The sequence below is a fragment of the Anas platyrhynchos genome, chromosome 2 (genome assembly GCF_047663525.1).
Source record: "Anas platyrhynchos isolate ZD024472 breed Pekin duck chromosome 2, IASCAAS_PekinDuck_T2T, whole genome shotgun sequence".
Classification (NCBI taxonomy): Eukaryota; Metazoa; Chordata; class Aves; order Anseriformes; family Anatidae; genus Anas; species Anas platyrhynchos.
In genome coordinates this window covers 122,692,160-122,719,486 of record NC_092588.1, presented here as the reverse complement: position 1 = coordinate 122,719,486, position 27,327 = coordinate 122,692,160, and the positions used below count along the sequence as shown (strand labels likewise).

General features: G+C 39.0%; 1 protein-coding gene across 1 annotated transcript in view; it reads right to left on the bottom strand.

Moving 5' to 3' along the window:
- The window catches only part of RFTN1 (raftlin, lipid raft linker 1), a 93,157-nt gene that overhangs the window by 19,994 nt on the left and 45,836 nt on the right, over positions 1-27,327 (bottom strand). Inside the window, exons 4-6 of the mRNA XM_027451013.3 lie at positions 23,051-23,159; positions 8,973-9,390; positions 5,015-5,218 (exon numbers count right to left, since the gene is read on the bottom strand). Coding sequence (XP_027306814.2) covers positions 5,015-5,218; positions 8,973-9,390; positions 23,051-23,159 — 731 coding nt within the window. The remainder of the gene's footprint in view (positions 1-5,014; positions 5,219-8,972; positions 9,391-23,050; positions 23,160-27,327) is intronic.

Sequence of the window (27,327 nt, the reverse complement as noted above, 5' to 3'; positions counted from 1 at the left end):
AAAGTTTTTCCTTACATCCAGCTAGGATGTGGCTTGTTTCAATTTACACACATTCTTTCTCATCCTCCAACCATGCACCTCAGCCAAGGGTGCATCTATTTGGGATATCTGTCTTCTTAATATTCTCCTCATGCACTAGCAGGCACTGTTAGAACCCCCAAATTTGACCCTTTTCCAGACTGAACAAAGCCATCTCCTTCAGTCTTCCCTCACAGGACACGTGCTCCAGCCACTCATGCTCAGCTTGCCACCTACTAACACCGCCCAGGGCCCTTGCACCAGAGCTGCTGCCTCGCCAGGCAGTCTCCAGCCTGCGTGTGTGCAAGGAGCTCTCCCTGCCCAGAGGCAGGAGATTTGTCCTCATTGAATTTCCAGCAGCTCCTGCTGGGCTGTTCTTCCAGCCTGCCCAGGTCCCTCTGAAGAGCAGCCCAACCCTGATGCACATCAACCGCACCCTGAGCACGGGATCGTCTGCAAACCTGGCAGAAGCACCCACCCTCGCCTCCTCTGCAGCTCTGCTAGCGCTGTTGGACACAGCAGATCCCGGGACAGATCTCTGTGGTACTCAAAGCACGACCTGTAATCATTACCCTCAGAGCCCCGCTGTGCAACCTGCTGTTTGTAACTGTCCAGTTGGCTTCCCATACAGGCTGCTGCTAAATCCCTGCTGACTATTCACAATGACTTTCCTCTCCTTCATGTCTCCAGAAATGTGTTTCAAGGCAACTCAGCGATTTTTCCAGTGAAAAGAAGTGAGGCTGGATTGTCTTTTTGGTCTTTTTTTGAAGACGGGTGCAACCTCTGCTTTTCCCAGGTGTTGGGGACCTACCCTGATCTGCAGGACCTTTCAGAGATGAATAAGAGTGACCTCAAAACACCATCAGCTCTCCCAGCACCTTGGATGCAGACCATCTGGTCTCAGAATTCAAGCAACCCCTGTCTCGATCTTCATCCACTGCTGCTAGTCCTGCACCTCCCTGAACCCTGCCCCTAAGCTCTGAGACCTAGCAAAGGAGGCGCTAGGTATCTCAGCCTTTCCTAGGTCTTCTGTCATTACATCATGCACCTCAGAGTACCCACCCATCTCTTCTATGTCTGATGTGGGACAAGGTGAATCACAACACAGACTGTCTTGGCCTAGGCCTATTTTACACCAATTAGAGTGACAATTTTGGGTGATAACTCATGCAGACACCTGCATGGCACATTCCAACATTTATTTGGCTGAATCTTACCTAACCAGCCTACAAAGATCAGCCATCCGAAGCTTTAGATGGTGAGTCGGTCTTTCCAGTTTCCACTGTTTCTCACAAATAAGTATTCATTGATTCTGGTGTGGTTGTATACTCTTTTGGTAAAGCCTTGCTTAACAATATTATTTCCTGGAACTTAGCCTACATTAAAAAGGTCTTTAATGATACCAAATATTAATTCACTTGCAATAGGGCAATAAGTAATGCCAATAAAACAAGCTACTGACATTGCTGTTTATGCCATTATTTCCCAGTCTCTACTCTTGAACCGACATAACTTCACACTTCCTTAAAGAAAAGGCTCAGAACACAGAGGTTACAATCATTGTCCCTCCTCTGAAAATGTTCTATTGCCACTGCATTTTCATTAAGGTATCCCACTGTGCACAAAAAGCTATTTTCACTGGTTGTATAAATATTTGATGTAGCTCTGTTGACAAAAAGCTATTTTGATGTTCTGGCTTCTGATTTACAAGAGGTATATGGTAAAAAAAAATCTTTCTTTGCTATGACAGCTTTTCTAGCATGCAACAATTTTCACTGTGTTGTCTTTGAACTACAAATCTCCCTCATCTAGGAAACTAACCTTTAGGCTGCTGGTGCTCTCAGAGATGAAAACCAGCTATCTGGTTCTATGCTTCTATGTGCAATGTGATCTGAATGTTGGCCTTTGCTTCAAATTTATATTCCTCCCCTCCCTTGAACCTTTTCACCTTCACTATGAGCAGAAAAAATAATTCCATATGGATGATAAAAATTCCAGCCACTTCAGTGGATAAGGTGAAAATAATTGGCCAAATGCATCACTGGTTCATCTCTGTCAGCAGCAGTGCAAATATAACAGAGACAATCAACTTGCTCCCCTAAAAACCTGACTACTTTCCTCCTCCAACGGACTCATATTTTGTTTAAGCCCTGTCAATGTTTTATGGCTGGTTGGCTGGCTTTTTCTAAGCTTGAAAGCCAGGAAATTTACAGACAACGGTAAAACAAATACAAGAATGCCCAGTATTTAAAGAACTGTAGTTCAAAACAATTAAAAATGATAAAGCTAGTAATTACTCTGTTAATGCATGAAAACATAGCTTTGATTCTTCCTCTCTTCTCATCCTCACCTACTCTTACACTGCTGACTGAAAACTTACTGTTAAAGGAAAGAAACAGATCCTTCCTGTTACCTCTTTTCCATTTTCAGTGGTATTCATTTGTACCTGGCTGCTATGGTCTTTACTTCTCACTAGAACAGGGAATGGGTGAAGTCCTACGATCACTTCAGATCACTTCAGATCACTTCACATTTGCCAGCATCAGTTACACCTGGGATTACAGGCAGCATTAGCAATGACATGAGTTGGATGAAGTTAACAGCAAGTAGTAACAACTCCAAATTTAAATAATTTATGCTGCTGTTTCTAACTTACTAGCAAAGTCTGAAAACATTGAATGTATGGTGTAACACTCCATGGTTTACATTTTGTAATTTGCAAGTGTGTTGTATCTCTGTTTATTATTATATGGCATGATAAGCAAAAATAAACAGTTGCTATCAGTGAACTTTAAAATTCTTTTAAATACAAATTATTAAACTGTTGGCAGAAGGAAGAAACAAATTATGTCTGCTGATAATCTGCAAATCTTTACTTCAGTGGGCATTCCAGGGACAAGGGGGAAGAAGATAATAACTCTGCTTTTAAGTCTAATAAGCAAAATAATGAATTCGTACTTTAAGGCAAAGAGAAAACCAGTTCCCAGAACAAAGAAATGTATATAAGCAATTAGATAAAGTATGCTAATATTACCTTGATTTGCAAAGGGATTAATCAGTGAATACAGAGATCAACTGTGAGGAGATGGATAGGCTGCCTTAAAAGACTAGAAAAAAGACAAGAAGCCCTCAGCCTCCTCTTTCTTCTGCCTTCCTACCCTGGTTGGTGTAAGACTGAAAAATCTGTTCCACTGCTCTGCAGCATAGGAAAATGTTAGGATTTAAATCACAAACACTTAACTGCAACTGAGAGTGACTTACAGATGTTCCTAGCAAATATCCTTCTAATAGCACGGGCATAGTCACAGCGTGTTAATGCAAGAGTTTTAACTGATACCCTTTTAAAAGCCTTAACTCTGAGCTTCCTGGCTACTAAAACTGTTCTTCCTGAAACTGGAAGACGCTAAAGGAAAAAATGTTTATTAATTGCTCATCTTCAGTCTCTAATCTAAATTAAGCATGAATCTGTCCACTTTCATATAATTCATTGTCCTGTTTGCATAGAAACTTTCATGTCATCTTCAAGCTTACTTTATCTATGTCTGTAGGCAGTTATCCAGCACTCCTCACTGGGGTGTCCAAGTACATGAACTTCTCTCAGAGCTGTTATATAAATGAACTTTAGAAGTTTAAATAACAGAAAAATGCTGTGTTTAAAGCATTTTAGAGTACATTGATAAGCAGATTTTATTAAAGAAAACACTGAGCCTGATACAGCCAATTAGTTTTGCCTTGATGAGTTGCAATTTATACACATAAAATAAATGACCATGGCTTTAAATAAGTTAACTAACAATTAGGCTTTCCAGGAAGCTGTACGAAAGCATTCCATCGACTGAACTTTAGCCCTTCTTTTTTTTTTTTTTTTGCTACTTGCCACAAAACAAAACAAAACAAAAAAATAGGATTGCTTATTAATTTCCCAATTGACTTTTACCAGAACCAACTAATATCAGTGTGTTTTATCACAGGTCCTGGAATTCTGACTGGCAGCAAAATGGGAAGAAGATGCTCTCGAAGCAGTTCTCCTATAATTTTGTGGCACAAACCCATGGAACTTAGTAGCAGGGCCCAATCTATGGGTTACCACATCCCTTTTGAAGAATGCAAAACAAACCAAAATTAGGTGAAAGGTTCATAGCATTCACAGCATTCAGCCATAAGCATTTTAACTGGGCAGTATACTAGTCACATAATTTTCCAGTAAAACTAATTTGGCTGCAAGTTCAACATTTCGATGTTCAAGTACTTCCCTTGATTTGTCCCCATGGTCATGTCTCCAAGATCCCTATTATGCACCAAAACCTTTCTTTGTGCAACAGGCTTGTCTGCAGGGATACCCCGGTGGCCAGGAATGTAGTACAGATTGGCTGCATACAGTATGAAGTTGAATTCACTGCTACATTTTCACAGCATGCAAAAATACGGTTTTTAGTCTTTTCATCTTAATAATACCATCATTGACTCATCACACACATGAAACTCGTATCACTAGGATGAAACAAGAAGCACAGACATTTTTTATAAAAATATTGTTCCATAAATATGAAAATATCCTCTGCAAGAACTGGGAGTAAAAGGCCAGATACTGGCCAGATAAGACTAGAGGGTCCTTATACCGCCCTAGCATCAGACCCAGGCACAGCGTGTGGCCAGAGAGCTAAGAGGAAAGACACTCTTCCATTTATGTCATCTGCTTTACAATCTTAGTAATTTAATTCATTTTACTTGGTACTGTTGATTAAGTCTGTGTATTTCTGCAGTTACAGAATCTCTATTATGTTTATAAAATACATGATCTCAGCTTTCCTTATTCAGATGCCAAAATATTTCCTGTGCTTTCATTCCACTTCACTGAAATAGGATGATTTAAAACAAATATGCCCCAAGCCTATATTAAAAGCACCTCCCAAATGTCTTCTCTTCAAAGATAATGACCTCTATTAGAGGGGAAAGGAAAACAATCACAACATAATGCTTTCTGTAATTTCCATACCATTTACCATTCCCAGGCTGAAGATGGCGTTTACCAAGGAGCCTCCTTTCCTGAAGTGATCTGTCATGTGCTCCAGCCAATTTGCTTCTAAGCTGTTGACAGTCTGCCCGTTCCTGGAGATCCTCATAGGGATGGTCACCGTGTAATACTGGCTGCATTTCTGGGGGGTTTTAGGCTTGTTGAAGAGCGCGAAGATCTCTGTCTCTAACAGAAAGTAAAAATGGGAGTAAGACAACAGCCACACTATGGTATGTCAGCTAAAACAATGCAGAACCCACTGTTTGGCCTCGTCTGACTATAAGGTGCAACTGCAAATACTTTGGGACATGTTTTTCTCCTTATTACATTTCTGCAGTGTCCAGCACAGAAGGAACCCCAAATCCAACACAGTACTTTGATTATTCTTACAATATTTGTTACTAACAATGGATTCACTGTTGATAATAAAACATTTTCAGGTAACCATACTTGTGTACTAATGGACAGTCCCCCCACTACGGTTACCAGGATAAACAAAGATACAAACCCTAAGAAGCTCCACAAACTGCATTAAGTACCATACAAGTCACAATATCACTAAAACTTAAGGCACATTTTTTGTCTTCTTTTTGCCTACTGAATGCACTCTTAAAAGAGGTTGGTTCAAACATGAAATCTTGCAGATTTAGGAGCAACTGCATTACACAGATCATGGCCATTAAAATGAAGCATTAAATAACTTGTTTTTGATAATGCTATGGCACAGAACCAGCAAGCAGTAGGCTCATCTAAAGAAAACACAATGAATCATAAATAGAGAGACAATGCTAGCTGGTTAGTTGATTTACTCTGGGTCTGAGCCAAGGCGAGACATTGACACAACAGCAAATGAATCTTGAAAGTAGAATTGTGAACGGGCTCAAAAATGAGAACATTTTCTAGACTCTGTTCCATATCTCCTCTTACAACTGAAAAAAAGTCACCGTTGACAGCAAAGTTGAGCTTTCACAGCTCTGAGGTTGGAAGTAAATTTAAGTGCAGATTGACTATTGACTTGCAAGAGCCAAAAAAATCCCTCTAAATAAATAAAAAGGGCAAAAACATCAAGTGAAATCCATTCATTCAACAAGCTCCTCTTTTTTTTCCAAGTTATTATATTCTAATCTCAAATATTAAAATAAAGAAAGAAATGTCAAGATATATGCTAAGATTGCTCTCTAACAGAAACGTCTCTGAGCATGAAGTGTGTAAATGAAAATAATATCAGAAAGGAGATGCTGGCAGCACTTGGAAGCAGGAAGCTCACTATATAACCAAACATGAGAAGGAGACCTAAAGATCTCAGACATGAACCGTGATTAAAATAGAATTAAAAGGAATAATTAACATGGCTCCTCTTGATGTTTGCCAACTGCTTAGAAAGAACAAAACGATGGAAATCCTACCTCAAAAGAGCATACATATAGAAGTTCTGCAATCAGTTGGATTCTGACCCCTAAAACAAACTCATGTTGGAAATTGAGATCTTTTGGTGTATACGAAGACACTTTACTAACAACAGTAAATCATGGAACTGGAAACCCATAGGGAGATGATAATTTGGATTTGACACTGGGCTGTTGACAACACGCGTTTAAAACGTGTGGGAGTCTTTCAGTGGTTGACTTGGTTTTGCAACCATTGCTACACCAGTCCTTCCCACTGTTCCGGTCACTACTGACAAAAGTTTCCCCCAGGCAGCCTGACTGCTCAAGCATGGACAAATACACCTCCAGTTTGGTTGTAAATAACACGGCACTTTGGGACACAGCATTGGAATATTTGTGCCTTGTTCAAAAATAATTATCAGTGGTGTTTTCAGAGCCCTTTAAGCAAAAGGCAATTAAATCAGCATTACAAAATATTCAGAAAAAAAATATGAAGCAGCATAAAAATAACTCTTAAAGAGTACAAAACCTAAATGAAAGGACAAAATTAAGATCCCACAAATTGTAAATATCACTCCCCCCCACAAAGTTTAATGTAGGGAAGAAGGAGTTCAAGAGTGATCACTTCCTATGGAATAAGTAGGGTAACCGGGAAAAAAAACACCTGGTACTTTCTACCTTCATGTTCCCAAGGAAGGATGAAGAACTGGTGCCAAAGACTGAAATACATTTTCCATGGGAGGAAGAGGGAGTGCTGTAATAACAAAAAGCCATACCAGAGTAATAAAGAAGTCAGCAATGTTGTATAGGCAATAGATTTGGGAAAATCCTACTGGAGGGGAGCTATTTCATTTTCTGTCATATAAAAGTGCCTTCTCAGACTTTTACTCTTGGAAAGTATTTGCATAACTCACCAGTAAAAATACATGAAAAATAAATAAGGCCAAAGAGCACTCAGAGAAAGAAAGATAAATAAGGAAACTAACTACATCTTTTTAAATAAAACCTCTTATCTGGCAAATCAGAAGCTGTAATAAACTCAGCTAGGGTGTCTCAGACAGAAGGTTGGGAAGATTTGAGGTGGTCAGCTTCCCACTATGCAGAAATATTAAGAACATGGTTGCTTGCAGCAAACAATTTCCACAGTTCAGTGCAGAGAGTAGCATCAAAAAGATAATTGCTAGGTTAACTCTCTCAAGGACAGGATATATAAAAAGAGAAAGAAGAACTACAGAACTCAAAGGGGTTCTATAATGAGTAAGTTTCTAGCATAAAACAGCAGAAATTATTCAAATAATAGCAGTGCTTTGACCAAACCTGGCTGCTGCCTTGCCCCCAAAATTTGAGGATCGTATAGCGAGAGGTTACTGAAGAATGATCCAAATCTGGTGACAAAAACCTAATTACATGACAATGCAACGGAAACCAAGACAATAGTCCAAGTCCTAATAGTCCAAGAATGCATATTCATTCTCAGTCCTACATTATAAAATCCCCAAAGGGCCAGGATTGTTTGACTGAATCTATGTAAAACATGAAGAACAGCGATAAATTGAAGTCAAGGACAGTACCAGCTCAAAGGAATGTAGATGGAATTTCCTTATGTAGATTTATAACTCGTAAGGAAAGTAAGTAAAGAAGTAATAGAAATAAGTGCACACAATCTCTTCTAGGATGTAGACAAATATAGGAAAGAGAGATTTAAAGTGAAAAGGGGACAAGAATCTTTTTCTGATGATTTTTGATTTTATAAATTACTCTGGTTTACATCCTATTTTAAACTACAACTTCTGCTACTGAATTAACCTCTGAAAAACAAACACCTTAAGGAGGGAACTTTGAGTCCTCAGCTGAGATTATTTTTTTTTAGATGATATAAAATGACATCTAAGATTGGAAAGCATATCAGAAGAGATATAAATCAAAGCAGAGCAGAGAAAGAACAGGAGAAAGGGAGAGAGAAAGGGGGAAAGAGAGAGAAGAGAAAGGGATGGGACGAGATGAGAATAAAGAAAAGAAAAAAGAGAAAAGAAAAATTGAAAAAGAAAGAATAAAAAAGAAAAGAAAAAAGAAGTGAAAAAAGAAAAGTGGTCTGTGAAAAATAACCTTCAAAAATATGAAAATCATAAGGTAAATTATTAGGAACACCATTTCCACAAGGACCATTATTATGAATTAGCGAACATGAACCATTAACAGAAATAACTGCTGATTTCCAGATACCAAATAACCAGAGTTCTCAGATTATCACAACAAATCCAGAAATCAACCAGTTCAGCTGAACAGCGGACTAAAATAAATCTTTCCACTGAGGCACAGGAACAGGACATAACACAGTTGCACCTGGCTGTATCAGCTCTTCATTTGCCATCCGACTTACCCTCAGTGATTGCGAACCACGTAACAATGCTGAAATGGGGTTAAGTGGTTCAGTTGGTGCACCCATTCTTGGCTTTTACAGCACTCAGTTCCCAGCCCCGAAGGAGCTGGGAACATAATTGAGGCAATTTTAAACTTGGCTTTTAAGTATTAGAGGTCACTGCCATACTTACTGCCAGTAAGTGGTTTTGAGCCTCGTGCTGGCACTTCGTTCTCTGCAACTCCATTCTGCGTGTCTGTTGCTTCTCTGATGCTCGGGCTCTCAGGTTGTTCTTCGTTGCCCTTCACAGACTTGAAATTGGGCTCCTCAGTAGCCTGTCCTTCACCCCTCCAGCCTTCCCTGGATGTGGCACATTGGTCAGCACTCTCCTCACTTGGCGCTTGAGTATTGCATCCATTAATGCCGTCTATTTTCTCGCCATCCAGCGAAGCCTGATCCTCAGGGCAATTTGAAACATTTTTATTATCTCTTGATTGCACAGAGTTGTTACTGGCGGGTGTCAGAGAGGAGCTGACAAGACAGTTCTTTTGGGAACGGTACTGAGGTATAATTCCAACAAATTTCAAGCCTTGACTTGCTGCATCTTGAATCTACAAGTCAAAGAAGATTAGATTTTAACTGTCAAGCTGTCTTAGCTAAATAGAAATACAGAAAATAACACCTTTCAAGGCAGCTAGCGTGTCATTTTGCTACATTTGTCCACTACCACAGGAAATTGTCGTTACATTTCCATAAAAAGTTAAATTCCACAGAAGTAGGATGAGAAATTCCCTACACTGCCTAAACTGCAATAATAGAGAAGTGCACACATGCATGCACACACACAAAGGGAAGCAAATGCCTAAATACTTCTTCACAAAGCATAAAGGATTCTTCGAAAAGTTTACTCTGAATTACCAGAGGCTGCATTACTCACACGAAGTTTCAGCATTAACCTTATGAAGTCACAGGCTGACTGTTACACCTTCTGCTGTATTAGGCACGTGACTGTGACTTTCACACAAGAAAAAGGTTATTAATTCTCTCTGTTACATGCACCAGCAGAACAACAGTTGTTGTTTTTCCTATTTTGGATTCAGACACAAATGGCAAACTTTCACATAATGAGTACATAAAAGCAAAGTTATTTTAGTACATCACGTTTGGGAAGACAGAGAACTCCACGGAATAGCTGGGAGATGAGTGAAGAAGAAGAATGAAAACTAAGGGGCTGTATTACTAATCCTTTACATTTTAGGTAAAGAAAGAACATGAAGGAATCAAAATCAAAAGGTCCTAAGAAAAGAGCACTGGGCTAGTAGTGACAATCAGATAAAGCAGGAATTAGCCAAGGAAGGTTTGAGATGTAGCAGAAAGAGAAATCTATTGCAGAGACTCAGCACTACGGACACACCATCCAAGAGAGATCTCAGCCTCACACTCCTGAAATCCAGCGAGCCAGACTCTTGTGAAAAGGCCTGAGTTCATTTATCAAAATCACCAACAGAAAAGGAAAGCTTTCCATGTAACACACACACTTTGTATAACATACAGTCTAAACACGCATAAATATTTCAGAAAGAAATGGCTTAAGAACGGAGAAACAGTTTCACTTTCTGTGCGTACCATGCAATTCTGGAGAGCTGAAGTGTCTTAATTATTCTCTGAGGTTCAATTTTGTATGAACTTGTGTGAAACAGTTCAGGCTTCTTTTCAGGAGCAAGTGAAATACAGTATTTTACATGAATCTTTGTGTTGTGAAACCACAAGGGATGGAACAGAATAGGGAAGAATTTTGTATAGATGTATATTTAAATATATACCCACATATTTTAAGAGGAAGCTCGTTTCTGCATTTTCCCTACCCAGAATTATTTTTTTTCTAAATGAATCATCTACTTCCTGCTAACGTGGTCCTGTTCTGAACATACAAACCTACAGATGATACCTGATCTACAAGAACTTCCTCTTTCAAACCACCGCTTTATTTTTCCTGTTAAATTAACCCTTAATGCTGTGATGGCAGGAACTTAAACAGAGCTCTCCAGGAAACAAACACAACAGTTTTTACAGGGGTTTAGCCTGATGAACGTGAGATGCTGACTTAACTAAAGCTCACTGCTAAATGGGGAGGATAACCTCCAGATAAAAATACTACCTGCAGTATCTTGATCAAATGGATGTGTGTCTGCAAGGACCATCAGCACGCCACTGGTTTGCTCAGAAAGGTTGATGTTGCACTCATAACACACTTAAAGTTCCTGAATCCCTGTTGCAATTTTACAAATACATTTTTAAGAAGTCATCGAAAGAATTACAAATTCAGCTCATCTGTTATCACTAATCTATACACACATCACCACATTTGTTTAGCAGGTTGCAGGGCAGCTAATTATAGAAATTTAACTTGTATGCAACTCCTAAGGGTGTGAGGATAGTACATATGTAGTTTTGTTACTGGTCCTGGAAGCCTGCTTGTCAGCCCATAGCAGGCTCTCCCACACTGTGATTTGGATGAGAACAGCTTTCACAGCTATTGTAGCAATGTTTTACAGTCTTGGCACACTCAAAGAAAATATGTTCATTCTAAGGAATACCTGAACCTGATGTTTTCCTTCTGAGGCTCTTGTTCTCAGAAGAGCAAGAGGAGGAAATAAGGATGGGATGATACTCTAAGCTCTATTAGCCTAATGGTTTAGCACAAATATTACAAAAAGAGAACACGTCTGCACTTTCCAAATAAGCTAATCAGCAGTATATAGAATACAACATTTTATTTAAACCTACATTTCCAATTTTCCCACTTGCATAAGGGAGAACCAAGCATCTCGTTATTTTCAATAAAGCCAATGTAACAGGAAACGTTACATTGACTGGGCAATGGAAGCTGCAGAAAAGCAAAGTGATGCATCAGCAGATGCAAACAGGCTCTTTCCAACTTCCCACAAAACGACGAGGAAGCTAGCTCACGTCATAAATAAAGTATGAAGCCCTAGCATTTTTGACCTATGAACGAAAGTAATTTGATTTCAAACAACAAACAAAAATAATTTGATTTTTTGGCACCCTATTTAGAGTCTAAGTAGTGCAGAATTATAGTTGCCTTTACAGCCAGAATGAATTATGCCATCCGGTATCCATCTCTAGTTCTTGTTTCCTGTATTTGAAATGCTCAAATTCCAAAAAACACAAACCCGGGCTCAGACAAGAAACCAAACCTCGGTACCCTGACAATCAGTAACAGGGCAACGTGCAGGAGAAAGCAGGGGTAGAGGTGAACTGAATGGAAAGAACACGCTGCTGCTTTGTCAGGCTCACCCACAGCATAGCCCAGATCAGATAAATGCTACAATTCATTGATTTTATGTGCCAGCCTAGAGAACAAATGGGGAAAAGCCCGTGCCATGCTACAATAAGAGGAAAAAGCAGAGGAAATGCATCTCTACCGTGTGCCACATCAAAAAAAAAAAGACAATAGAAGTGCTTACACAAGTTGATCCACAGTAATTTCAGTGATTTCACTGACCTTTTTTATATTTTAAACATGCCACATAGTTGCTCTTTACACATTGGGAAATTTTTGAAAGGGAAACTCCGACAAAGAAAAAAAAATTTATATATATATAAATATAAAACCACAATTCTTTGGTTCTTTCCCCAGATAGGAACAGAAACATTTTTAGTGCCTCAAATTGCAGCTTGGATGATATTAACCACAAATTCAAACACAGGTCTCCATCACAAAAGATGCTGTTTAACAACAGAAGCAGAACTTAACTCATTTATTTGAATTTGGGTAAAAGAAAACAACAACAAGTGGGTCCATCTAAATCAGTTTATAACTGGTTTGTATTAATCTGGAGACATGCCAGTTTAAAAACAGGACCTGTTTAAAGAAGGGGTGAAATTTCATGTGTACAGAGGGCTAATGCCATTAAAGAGTTTAATGCCAACCCTATAATTTGCTTGATTAGAAACCTGGCATTTTCCCTAGAGGGGAAAAAAGGAGCAAAGGACCATTTAGCCTTTGCTATCTGTGAAATAAATATCAAATCTCCCACTGACTGCAGCAGGGACAGGGACAAGCACTGTGTCAAACCCCAACGTCACTACCTTAACCGAATTTCTGCTGGGGCACTTGTGTTAACACTGCTTAACATTTGGAAAGCATTATTGATCATTTTGTGACTGCCTGACCACTGTTTGAATACTGCCTTTGGAAAAAAGGCACCATCAGTAGCACAGAGCAGTGGCACTGAACGTTATGTTGATGTAACAAATTTATGTCCCACCTTCTGATCCTCTTAAAGGCTTCCTACCTAGTTAGAAAATTGCTGGTGGTCAAATGTAAAGGTCTGTAACAACACGCCTTGTGATGGTATAAATGAAAGATGAAATCCTCTTTTCTGAAAGCTACTTATTTTTAAACTATAGGCATCACGACCATGAAGGAAACCCACAGACTCCAGGCTGAAAGCCCATTTTGAACGGTTACGTACAGGTTTTCTTTTTCATATGTTCAGAATAGACACCTTGAAATTCATTGCACATTTCACATATTGCCTGTGTGTCTGTGTTTCTTGTTGCATTATCAGCTCCAAAATAATCTCCTGTTCATGGAGAGCAAGATGGTATTACGTATAAATACAGGAGCTCAAGGATACCGTTCCCCTGCTGAAGAGAACCGTGATTCGTCAGCTTCTGTAATTGCTCACAGTGAGATTCTGCATGCCTGTCCCACGGGATGGCACACAACAAACCAGACACTGCCAGCAAGCTCAGGGCAGTATCCCACCTGCATCAATAAGCACGGGAAGTAACACCAAGCCACTTAATAATGAGAATCTCTCTCTTGGATAAGGATTTCCAAACGGTAGACTTAATAAGACAAGTGTTAGGGATTTCTCCTAGCTCTTGTATGCCAGAAGCTGGAAGCTCTCAGCATGCATGCAGAGCAAAAGTAGTTTTATTACTGTCATCAGGACACTCCAATTGGTAACAGTCCCAAATGGGCTCAAGACTTACACTTCCTGACGATCTGGATGAAAGCAATCTTCTAAACTTGGACTCACTTGGACTGAACATTTCATGAACAGGTTTGCTGTACGTTTCAGGATATAACAAGGTAAAATGCCAGGTTAAAGGGGACTGCTGCTAATACAAAAACAAACAAGAGAAAAAACCTACAAAGAGCATGCATAGCAAAAGCACACTTGGAGAATGGACAACATTCTCCAGTGGCAACAGACTGATTTCCCAACAGCCAGATGCATGCAGTTAGCTCTGCAGTGAACGAAGAGGAAGACAGCCACTTAGTCCTGCTGATGGGAAAACATATGGCCTTTGAAACAGTAACTTTGAAACAATTTTGCTCAGAGCTATCTACATTTTTTTAAACCAAACATAAGCTGTCTTAGCTAATAAAAGAAATGCTCATCTGTCTGTTTGCTTGTTGTTTTTAAAAGAATAATGTTCGAGGCATCAGATCTCCTAATGCACACCAGAAATAAGGTCGCTGTATTCTTCCACCTCATTTTAGGATTCAGACAAACCTCCTTTGCCAACAGAGATAGCACCAGGGATCTTCGGGCAAAGAACATAATCTTGTGGTTTGAGGAGGGTACTACGTACTGCGTGCCAGGAGCTGGAATTGGAAAAGGATGTTCAAGACTACGGTTCTCCAACTGCGTCCTCCTTCATTAACATTTAGCAGTAAGCTTCATCACAAATACCGAACGTCCCCCTCCTAGCTTGTTCATTTCTGGAAGCAGATGTTTAAAATTAAGGCAGGCTTTTAGTTTGCCTCTGACATTTACTATAGATCTTGCTTGCTCCTTCCTGAGAAGGCAGCAACACTCACCAAGAGTTTACTGCTTATTTTAAAACCAACTAAGCTTAGCTAATGTTCTGAAGGAGGGTTTAGTTATTTCTAAACAACTCAAAACTTCCATGACTCTGGCACTTTGCATCGTTAAGCTTACAAATAGGGATAATTCTACTAATCAAATAGCAAAGCAGCAACTGCTAATCATTTCTCTGTCCTCTTACTCTCAAACTCTGTTTCAGTACTTGAAGGCTTCCAAACCATGCAACCCTTCTGATGGGATACACTGCCACTGAAACATCTCTTTCCCACACATTTCTATCCTTTTCCAGTTCACGTTCAGCTATTCAATTATGAATTTGATATAGACAGTTTGTGCTCTCATAAATAGCAGTAAATATAAATGTAGCTTACAGAAAGTCAAATCCCTGTCTGTAGTCAGACTTTCCAATTACCAATCATTTTCAATGCCAATTACATTATAATTGGTCATCGTGGATAAAACACTGGAGGGATGCCTTTAAAAGAATACCTGTAATCCCAGACCACTGGGTCTTCCAACAAACAGCATTGCTGGCAATGTTTATATTGATGCTTGCAATTAAAACCTTGACCATAATTTTACTACTTAGGAACTTTAGATAAGACTGTTGCAAGTAAGTTCATAGATACAAGAGAAGACAGAGTCCAAAAACAAAACGCAAAGACAAAAACCATCTTCGCAGTACACAGCTCCTTCAACAGAGCCATCGATGGGACACTTTGAGCTCTCACTGCATTTGTGGCAGAGCAAAATAAGGCAGCAAACAGGGAAAAGAAAGCAAGCTTCGCAGTTTTGCAACATGCTCATTGGTAGTAGACTCTGCAGATTGGAACTGAAAGCTACAAACAGAACAGGGAAAAACATAATTATGCAAGAATTTACTGCAACCTACTGTTCTGTTGAATAAAACAGAAGATATGCTCTTTAGACAGCACTGCCAAGACAGATTAAGTTACAGCAAGCTATGTCTCATGCTTCCACAGCCAAGAAAGGGTCTAGGGTAACAAGTCAAAATTCCCCTTCAGCTTCTGTCAGCGATGTATTCCTTCTCGAGAACAACTCAGCTGGGCTATGTACAGTGCAGGGCAGTGCAAGCAGACGTGTTCCTTTCAGTGTGTATCCCATCTCAGTAGATGGCAACTCCTGAAACCACACTACCTCATTCTCTGTAGTGTTGTGTGCAGTGATTCTTCTCAAATTGTTGTCTTATTTCAGAATCTGTTCCTTCCAGAAAGCTGGCAAAGGAAGAACATCATTGGACACAGACTACAAAGGTTCAGAGACTGGAGTACCTGCCCAAAAGCTGTTGTAACATACCCGAGTCCTTCCAGCTTTGCCCTAAGCTCTGAGAAGAAATCATGGATTTATCCACAGCATTTAAGATATATTCCCTTAAAACTGCTTTAGGCCTGGGATAAACTAATACAGAGCAGCCATCTATGCTTATTCCACCCAAATACCTGATAACACTACCAAAAAAAGTCTGTACAAAGTATGTCTCAAAAGCTTGATCCAGAGAACCAACATTTTTCAAATGCAGTTTCAAAGTGCCGGCCATGCCTTACATCTGAAACTTTTGAGAGACACTCATAACCTAATGGGTGAACAAAGCAAGGGGAAAATAAAGATTTATAGAGACGGTTGGTTGAGCTTTGTATCTATCAATCATTTTAGCTGGACAAACACAGTTCAGTGTTTGTAGAACATGAGCAAACATATTCATTTAATTGTAATCAATTTGAAGCCATGCTATTCAAAACAGATATGCTGGTTTAGTGCATCCCTTTCCTAAGCAATAAAAAAGGGTTCGTGATAGCTTTAAATATGAAGAATTCGGTCTCAAACTTATGGACTTGACATTTAATTTGCAGGGAATGCTTTCTTTTATCTCTATGTAAACCAAAGAGTGTTTCTGTATAACCGCATTGTTACATCAAACCATCTGTTACTTGCAGCCAAAATTACAGTTTCAACAATTTGACCATATTTTATTTTAGCACAGAATAAAATATTATCGTGTTTATTATTTAAAAAAAAGTATTTTTTTTTCCCACCAGACAGAAGCGGGATCATTAAAAACATCAGCTACATACTTTACAACATCTATTTTTATCTTGGTCAAGAGGATGACTCTAAAAGCTGCTGGGGGCAAGGGATTATAAAAGCACAACCAGGCTCCTGGGAGAGTCCTGAAAATAGTTGTGCAATGTTCATGGGAGATATATATCAACACCACTCTTACATGGCTTAGTCAAAAGAACACAAGTTGAAAGAAGCTTAACCAGGAACAGATGTTTCCCTTCACACCAGGCTGTTTAAAATACAGTATATGCTATTTTTTACCATTTCTTGTTATATATACACTTATAAAATGTTAACAAAATGCACTTTAATAAATATTATCACAGCGGATCACAAACAGCTGAACCACTGATGTTGAGTTTTAACTTCTGCTTCATGACCATATCCATTGCTAAGATCCAAATACTCAAAAACAAAATAGGGGCTCTGATTGCTCTGAAAAAAATGCAGAAAACAAAGCAGTCGGCTAAGTGCTCGGAGATGGTTTTCATTACAAAGTGCTAAAGAATTAACGGGTGAATTGTTCTTTTGCAAGTACTCTGGAGAGTGAAGGTTTCAGAGTAGGATTTTTTCTGTTTGTTTGAAGGATGGAAATGATTTTAGAAGAGGTTGAGATCACATCTAGATACTTAATCCTAGGTAATAAACAGTACTGCAGAAGGGTAATTGTCTAGACACAGAAGTAAACTGGAACTGCTCAGTCATTTGAAGAACTATCCTGTGAGCAGTATTAAAGATTTTTCCACCCCCCCTCTCTATCTTCTACTACCACCTGCTCTGACCATGTCTCCTGCAAGAAATTTCTGAACAGGTCAGCTAAAACATATTTAAAGTAAAGAAAAATGTTCAGGATTACAATATCCATGGTAACAAGCCCTGGAATTAACAGAGCAATTGGAGACTTCACAGAAGAGATCCTTGTAAGACTGCAGCAACACATTCAAGAAATCCACCAGCAGCCTAGAGCTCTTCCAAACATAAAAGCTTTGCTCCTATCACAATGCAAAAACGAGAAGCATCAGAAATGAGAAAGAGACAAGAACGTGAGAAATACTGAAATCAGTATTTTTCCTTTGTGATTGTAAGTCCAAAAAATTGAAAGATTAGTAATATTTACATTAAATTTTCATAGGAAATTGCAGACTTTTGTCTTCTCATTTGCTTATCACGTTATTACAAACACAAAAATACTTTTCTCTATATAAATAATACATAAATACAATATAAATATATGCCATTATGGACAAATTTGTTCCGGGACACTTCTCATTTTCCATGCCTTCATCTAGTTAAGATGCTGACGAGAGTTTTAAAACTTAGAAGTTGAGAGGTCAAAATCATTTACTATCCTCGCACACTCTACATGGACATGTGAAAGTGCCCTGTTTGATCCATATGTGATGATTACGCATTCTGATGTGAGTAAACACACAGGAAATAAGCAGAGAGCCGTATCCGGGCTGAATCACTGCCTTGATTGAGAATATCTATGGAAAAGATTTTAAAAGATAATTCATATTGACATTAGGGTTTTATTTTATGGGAGAAGTCCTTCTAAATACCCCAACCGTGCTTCCACCTAGCAACTAAAAGAAGCTGGAGAACTAACCTCTCTTTGAGCAGCAACACAAAAATCCTTCGCCCATCAGAACCACAACACAGATGACTCTCCAGAAAATGATGCACATGAACTAAGATAGCAGTCATCTTGATAACACCATAACAGATACAAAAAAAGAGAGCAGGAAAAGTAGTGTGTTGGTAGTTTGATAAAAGCATCAGACCTGCAGTGAGACTGACCTCTGGTAAATGTTCAACTTTCTGGAGAAACATCTCACCTTCAAAGAATACACTGACCGAATTCAACTACAGTTTAAACTTGTTAGTAATAAAGTACATTAATTTACAGTGCATGAACTAACACTCGAAATGTATCAATTCTTCATGCCAATTCTATTCCTGACAAAGCTTTTTTTTTTTTTAAGACATTTATAGAAGTTCTAGTAAATACTCATTGATGCTATATTCCATACAACTGCCGGCAGGACTCACATACAGGAGATCCCTTCAGCAATGTAGGATGTGAGTTCTTCCTACCGGCATTAGCATGCTGAAGACACTCTGCACAGCACTCCAGGTTGGTTAAGCAGTCTGGAAGAAGCCCAATGATTAGAAACACGTAAATCTAGTTCTAAAACAGGGTAAACCTCTACCACAGCAGTGCAGGAGACTCCTTAAAAGTTGGCTTTGCAAAGTAGTCCAACTTCCTACTCACCCCTTAATTAAAGGCAACTTGCTTTTGTACCAGGAGGACTGGTGATTACTGTATCAGATGCCATCTCCTAAAAGAAGTAAACGGGTGACAGCATCCTTGCAGTGTGTTTTGGTGGCATATTCCTTCCTGGAGTCCTTCTCAGTTAAGTCTGAGAGGCACCATCACTTCCTTGGCCCAGCAGCCCTATTACTAGAAAACAAATGTCAACAAACTTATAGACAAAGTCACTACACCTGCAGGATTCACAAATATTTCTAGGGTACTCTGAACTATGTCACCAAAGTTCACTGAGACTGTGAACACAGGGAACAGCAATGAGCAGATTTGACAAACGTTGTCTCATACAACAGATTTAGTCAGAAGATTACATGCTCCAACATGGCAATCATATCCCATGCTAGATTGGTCTACTTCTAAAAGCATAAAACCTATTAATCATCTGTACAGCCCTGGCTTTGTCGGAAGAAGCTGGCTTCAATTCTGAATTGTGTCAGGTAAGGACAGGCCAGCAGGAAAAGGTCTTTCTCTAGGCAAAAACACAAAAGGAAGGTGCCTGCATTTGGATTTCAGTTGAGATACAGCATTTTTAAAAGATGCTTCTCCACGCTTATTGTACTTCCATAGGGAAGTGCAATGGGTCCACAGGGACAATCAATTTGATTAATGAGATCAAATTGGGAAAAAAAAATAACAAATAAAAATTTCCTTCTGACGGAACACTGTTAACCAGGCAGCCAAAAATATAAAGATGTGCTTCCTAAATTTTAAAATGTCAGAACTGGGTAGAAGTGGTACAGAAACTTCTCCATTTCCTAACCTTTCACCAACACCACAAAGATGTGAACATAGAAGTAAAAGCCTTCTGTCTGCTACAGTTCTTCTAGAGAATTTAACTCGGATTGATGTGAAAAGCAAAGGTCATGAGAAACATACTTGGCATTCATATATGACTGTGTATCTAAAATAATTCTTTGCTTGGGATGTCAGCCCAGCTTCTCTCCTTGCTGCAGCAGACTCAGGAGAACATCCTCAGATGAAAAATATGGTAACAGAATACACAGAACTAAAGAGCAACTAAGGAAGTAATTAAAGGCCACCCTATCTTACATGAGACAGAAGCCAAAGTATTACAAAATAGGGGAACTTAGCAGTAGCATTTCTGACTTGTAACAACTTCAGAATGATCTGAGCCACAGAGATCTGAAGTTTAGCTCTGCTCATTAAAGAGCAGATGAACAAATCTTTAATCTCTCTTTTTCCCAAGAGCAAAAGACAGGAGCGCTGATAGCAGTGCAGCAGTAATGTACTTATACAGCAGTTCAGGTGCTTCTTCCATTGCCCGGGAATTACATGACCAATACACCATGGGACTGTTTGAGCTCTTCAGGACATATCAAGCTACATGTCATTTCCTAAACTAGATCCACATGGATAGGAAGGAACAAACAGAACACGGTGTTGGAAGCCTGTTTTTAAGACACAGGAACAGTGTATCCCACGCAGCTTTATGTCCCCACTACCTAAGAGCCTCCTGTCTTCCAAGGCTCTTGCCATGGTCAGAAACCACAGGGCTGGCAAAAACGTATAGAAAAAAATACTGACACACAGATTTGACTGGAGAGTTCTCTGGCATTTCTGCAATGTTTTAGGATCAGCCCAGTACCCAGGCACTATGTTTCAAGGAGCTAGAAGCATTCTCCAGGTGAAAGAACTTCTCTGTTTCTACTTCATTCCTCTTATACATTTATATGGCATTACAGAAAAAGAAAAAAGTTATTACCTATGCTGTATTCCATTGCAGAATGTGTTTTGTGTTTGCCAGGAGCAAGCGGTTACTAGTCAATACGACATACAGCATTTTCAGTGCAACAAAAGGTCAGCTGAGAAAAGAAGCTATTAAAATCGCACCCTTGTCCAAACTCCATGTAAATAATACTTGCTCAGCAGTGCATAATAAAATCAATAAAATTAGTTTTCCCAGGGTAATTTTTCCTAGCAAATTCCCAGTTGGAGAAAAAATTGACTTGTTACTTTATTTTGAAAATATGGGTATTCTATTTGGTATCTTTTAAAAATATATAGTAATTTGCAATGCAATAAGATGGTAAACCTGTGCTAAAAGGCTTTCTTACAAAAAGCTCTGTGATCAAGGATTGACTACTCAATTACAACACACTATTAACTTGGATTGGATTCCACAGTTTGAGAATTACAGGGCTGTTCTTTTTTGAAAGCAAGCAATTGCCCTCCCTAACAGCTTTTTGTTCCAATTTCTCTGAAGAACTTCCTTTATTTTTCATTTATTTTGTTTATAAACATCTGTTTTATTTGCCCTTAAAAGCAATGGACGTTTTTGTTGCTCAGACAAATTAGTTAATGTGACAATTAATTCCTAGTCCCAAACAAGTTCTGTTTCCTGAATTATATTTACAAAAAAGCGTTGAGACTTTCATTATGTGTTTAATCAGATACAGACAGGGACACAGCACACACCTGACAGCAACAACTTCAAAGAACTTCAAATTCCTCCACATCAAATAACATCTGAGGATGAGCGACATACTCAGCCAACAGAGAAACTGTAAATATAGATTTCAGCTATTAAAATTTAAATGATTATATTTCAAAAAGGCATCTTCATAACCCCATAGTCAAATGACTTCTACCAACAGAAACATTTCCAAGTCTAGAAAAGCATTTTGAAGACTCTCAGAAATGAATATTTATGGTAATAAGATGACTCCTGGGTTGTCATTTTGTTTTCATGTCAGCCATGCTCTTTCTGAAGATTCAACTGCAAATACATTTTCCATTGGAATGATGCAAAATTTTGCTGCCAGTTGTGACATATTTCTACTCTGATTTAAAGAACTGAAGAGCAAAATCAAACATATTGAAACTAATAGACAAGAATTACACCACTTTTACCTAAGTGTGAATATGCTGAAATAATCCCAAATAGTGCAATAACACAATAAATAGTGTAATAACACAATAAACCCTGAAAAAAATTAGACTCGGATTCAAACTTCTGAAAAGTAGTACTTGTTCAGAAAACTTCAGCTTGTTATCAAAATCTGTTTATCTGTTAAGTATGAGGATGATCAGATCTGCATTATTTTTAAACCAGTTTTTACTATTCATAGCAAAAAGCAAAGATTGAACATGAGTGTAGTCTGTCGAGCTGAGTCCCTATCAGGCTCATGCAGCCTGTGCTGAAGTCTATTCTGCAAAATTGTCTCCACGACCATCACTGCAAGATGGATTAAAGCTAGGGGAGTCCGCCTACCCACACTATTATTACACCAGGTGGCTATGTCAACATAGTATTTATTGCTAGTTTTTATAACATGCGATGGGACACAACAGATGCTGCAAAATCTGAAGCATGCACAGCAAATCTGTCTCCATCAAAATGGACATAACCTGCTAAATTTCAGTCTAGCAAAATATTACATCACCACAAATAGTTTAAAGAAGAAGGCAACAAATGAGGAATTGCAAGGTTATTTTCAATTTCACCAATATATAGAAAAGTTAATTGAAAGCAACACTATTCTGGATGGCAAAGCGCTTTAGTTTATGAGTACAGTCTCTAGCTGCTAACATCATCATACAGAACAAAACTTTAGGGAATCTGGGGAATTCCAGGAGTTAATAGGCCTTTTATCTGTTGTACTATACAACAGTATATTTGCACACTAAAATGAAAACGATATTGTTTCAATTTAAAATATTTACACCACTACAGGACTGTCTTCTACCTTGGTAACTTAGTTGGTATCATCTGTGACAGATCACTCTTCTGTGATACTACAAGTCATTTTCTCATAATAATATGATTAATAATTTGTTTCTCTTTTAAGTATCATTGCCCTTCAGGTATTTAAAATTACAAAATACCACCAAATTCTAGTGAAGTGCTTCAACTACACAACATTCATGCATATTCCTATTGTCAGACTGACAGAACCAGTAGCAGCAACTAATGGCGCAGATAAGAGCATGCTGTGTTGTTTTTTTTTCTTAATTTGATTTTTTACTCACTCTCTTAACAAAATCAGGTATCTCCTTTTTGTCTGAAGGTTGGTTTAAATAGGAGCAGCACTCTACTTCCAAGATATATCCTTCACTGTGGATGTCACCTTTTGGAGACCTGAAGAGACAGCAGAAAAACAGAATTATTTTCTGTTGTTACCAATGCAAACCCAGGAATCCCCACTGTAAGTATTTCTCAACGAGAGATAACATTCAGACAAAACTTCAGTTCCAACACATTTTGTCCACTGAGTTCAACACAGTTTTGACAGCCTGCAGCTACAGCACATCACTACTTGCTAGGGAAGAAAATCACGGCAGTGATTGGGGAATGCCTCAGGGACTTCCAGATTTCTTAATCTGTCCAAGAAACAGTTTTATCAGTCTGGCATCTAAGGCCAACACCAAGGGGATTCACAGGCAGTGCAACTCTCAGGACATGCAGAAAGCCAGCTCCAACAGCACAGACTGACAGTGGCACTGGGCCCATTTGGGCAGCCTAAAAGATCAATGTTGCTTGTATGGAAAGTGAGTCTCCTATTCTACCTTAAGTGAGAAAAATGGCAAAGAAATCAAACAGGTGTAGAACATGTTTTATAGCTGGTAATCAAAGGAATACCCACTCTTACCTACCATTATGCTAAGTCAGTATTTAAAAACTAGAAGTAATCAAAGTAGTCTACCCTTCAAGTCTTACCTCACGCTTTGTTGCTGAGAAATGCAATTATGTTTCTTCTCTTTCAGAAGATACTAACTCCTAAAATAATTCAAACCATGTGACATTTGCCACATATATTGCTGAAAAATGTGGAAACATGATATTGGTCAAAATACCCAATGGGAAAGTTTGGAAGTTTGCCTGAATGACCTTGAGAAACAGCCCACAGGCCTGCACAGCAAAGCAGTGCCACCGAAGGCAGTTTTCATCTCTGGACTGCCGTGGAAGGAAACTGATATGCTTGATCAATACAGGAAACGTAGAGAATCAGTTGTTGTATCAGCTCTTTAGGAAAACACATAGAGGAATGTACAAAAATAAAAGCCAGCCTGTAATTCTTGGGATTACTAACAAAGCAGTTATCTTAACATCTCACACAGAGCATCAAAAGATCCAGTTTGAAGTACAGAAGTAATTCTGGGCAGCGGCTGCTTGATGGAGCAGGTACAGACAGGACAGAAAGAAAGGTGAAGAAGTTTGAACCAGGACTGCTGAGGAAGCAGCAAAACACCCAAAGAAGGGCTTTGCAGGCTTGCCGTGCTTGTGAAAGCATTTCTGTGTTAGAGCTCTGTTCTGAGGACTGAGGCTATGTGACACGTAAAGCACACACACCAGCTACAGATGGTCCCAGGGGCTTTCCCGAGATGCTCGCAGTTACTCAGAGCCATGAGATGCGTGGGCTGCTGACTGCAAACTGGAAGTGCGTGTTTCCTAGGCAATACTGCAGAAAGTTTCTGAAGCATCACGTGACGTTATATTTTGTACTTGTTCCTCCCATCTTTGGCCATATACACTTGCTTCATTTCTCTTATCTCACCTACACATGAGCCACACAGTGTTGTTTCACAGATCATGAGTTATTTGGGAACACTGAAGCCCTTTCTCTACTTGTTTTTCTTCTGCTTTCTAGGTTCTCCTCATAACTCGTGGTCCTGCTCTTTTCTTGACTCTGGATAAAAATTGCTATCCATGGAAACTCTCCAAACACCTTTATAGGATTTACAGAAATCATTATTGGGGAACTAAAGGGTCCCACTACTACCCGTCTGTAACAGGCATACAGAAATTCATTTAAGCAGCAAAGAACAATTTGTTACAAAAAAAAGTCATTTTTTTGAGGGACAACACATGAACTACAGACAACCATGTTTAATCTTCTAGATAATGTCCTAGATAAAATAATCTAGTCTGTGCAGATTTTCCATGGCAGATTAACGGCTTTTCAGTAACATAAAAATACATTTAAGAAAGTCTCCCTGCTACCGTACATAGTGGTACACTTAGAGTTTTTTTCTAAAATCTCTATATGACTAACTGGAAATGTAGCCCTGATGTTATCTAATCATCATTTCCAGATAGAAATCATGTTTCCAGATAAAAATATGTATGAGCTAAGGCTCTCTAATACCCTAGCAATCAATAAATCATCAAAACTGCCACTTGATAACGCAATGCAAAGTCCACGCCACATCAAATGGCGCAAACACAATTCTCCAGCGCTTCAGTCACGTATTATTCCAAACCACAAGCGGTTACTAGGAGCAGGGAGCAAGGCACCAAGCCTTTTTTACACACCAATCCTTTTGTTTTGAGGCACCATGAGACCTTTGCCTTCGTGAGGATGAAATGTGTCAGGCGGCTCCCTCGCGGGGGAAGCCCACCTCACCCACCAAAGCCCCGCTCCAGCCTGCCTGAGGAAGTGATACTCCTACCTCGGAGACCTTGAAATAATACAGCTCAAGTTCAAAGCTAACATAGCAAACCCCGAAAATCAAGTATGTGCCACACTATCCATGCTTATTTAAAGTGAGGCCCAGGGACAGAACAGACCCAGAGGCCCAGTCCCTCCTGTGCCCGCTCTTTGCTAAAGTCTTCTTCACACGGCCGTCAGCTCTCAGTGGTGCTACAAATACTCGTGACAAACAACAACTCACTAGCCTAAAAGTACCAGAAACACTGTACTTTCATGTTTAAACTCACTGGCTCTTGGTAAAAATAAACCCTTTTCAACCTATAATGCTGAGGTTTGTACACACGTATAAGGAGGGGGAAGTTGGCCCTTGAACCACTCTGTCCTAATTCCTCTCCTGCACCTCAGCAGCTTCCTGGCCTCTGAGTTTGTGTAGTTTTCGGAGGACGTACTTGCAACCCATTTACAAGGAGTAAGTGTTACTTGAGATACAGATGATATCCATAAAAGCACGGCAATTCTTACCGTAACTGTTTAAAATGACCTGTTTGTTTATTCCCCCTTTAACAAGCACTTACTCCGAAACACACTTGCTGCTGGTAAATATTTAGGAGAACACAAGGTAATGAATTCCTCTTCTGAAGAATCTGAGGGCTACCTCTGCCCTAGAGTTCACAAAAATAATTGCATCAAATACCAGTCTGCTAGGAACATAATTTTACAGAATACACGTAACAGATCCTGTTAAAGGCCGTAAAATCTCTACTTAGCCTCAAATAGACACACCATATATTACCAAAAACTATTTTTCCATGCTTTCAAGTAAAATATGTCCATATATGTTAAAGGCAGGTCTTTGTCTATACTGGTAACTTTTACCTTTTTAGGAAAAATTCAAGTCTTTTATTCTGTCAAAAACAAACTAAGAAAACAAAAGCTATAGCTTTTCCTGTAAAGATAATAAATGGCACTGGATTCCACAGACTGCAAAAATAATTTTCTGAGCAAACCCAGGTGGACAAGAAATTATTTCCCCTCTCTATACAATAAACAGCACATTTCATATATGAATCACAAAGTAATTCATCAACATCATAAAAGTCTCTCATTACACTATTTGAATATAATTAGTATAGCCAAACAGAAGTAGCTAAATACAGGTATAAGTAAATTCTATACAGAGCAGAAATAATTATATTTTCCATTTTATTAATTTAAGAGGACTACTTTTAGGACCAATTCAATTAGGGACTATGAAGTAGATGCCCAAAATAGAAATAAAAATTCCCAAAATAGGAACATAATCAAGATCCTTGCTCAATCAGACAATGACAGGACATGGGGGAATGGCTTTAAACTAAAAGAAGGGAGTTCTAGATTAGAGATCAGGAGGAAATTCTTCTCTCAGATGGTGGTGAGGCACTGGAACAGGTTGCCCAGAGAGGTTTTAGATGCCCCATCCCTGGCGGTGTTCAAGACCAGGTTAGATGAGGCCCTGGGCAACATGATCTAGTGGATGTCTATGGCAGGGGGTTGGAACTGGATGATCTTTAAGGTCTCTTCCAACTCGAGCCATTCTATGATGTTATGAAGACCACAGAGGTCCAAATCTCCTGACTTCAGTCTCATCCCTGAACTCATATCCCCTTTTCTTCTGAAGGAGGGCTGATGTCAGTCATTTGAGAAATAAACCAATAATTCGTACCCTGGAGTCTGTTGCCAATTTTACAACACAAGAAGTTACTAGAAAGCCAACATAAAACTTTTTTTTTTTAATTAAAGCAATGGTTTTATGTAAAGTTTTATTTCCACCTTCCCATCATAAAACATTTCTCAACAGAAAGCTAACGAGAAATGCTGAGATCAGTTCATCTTTAA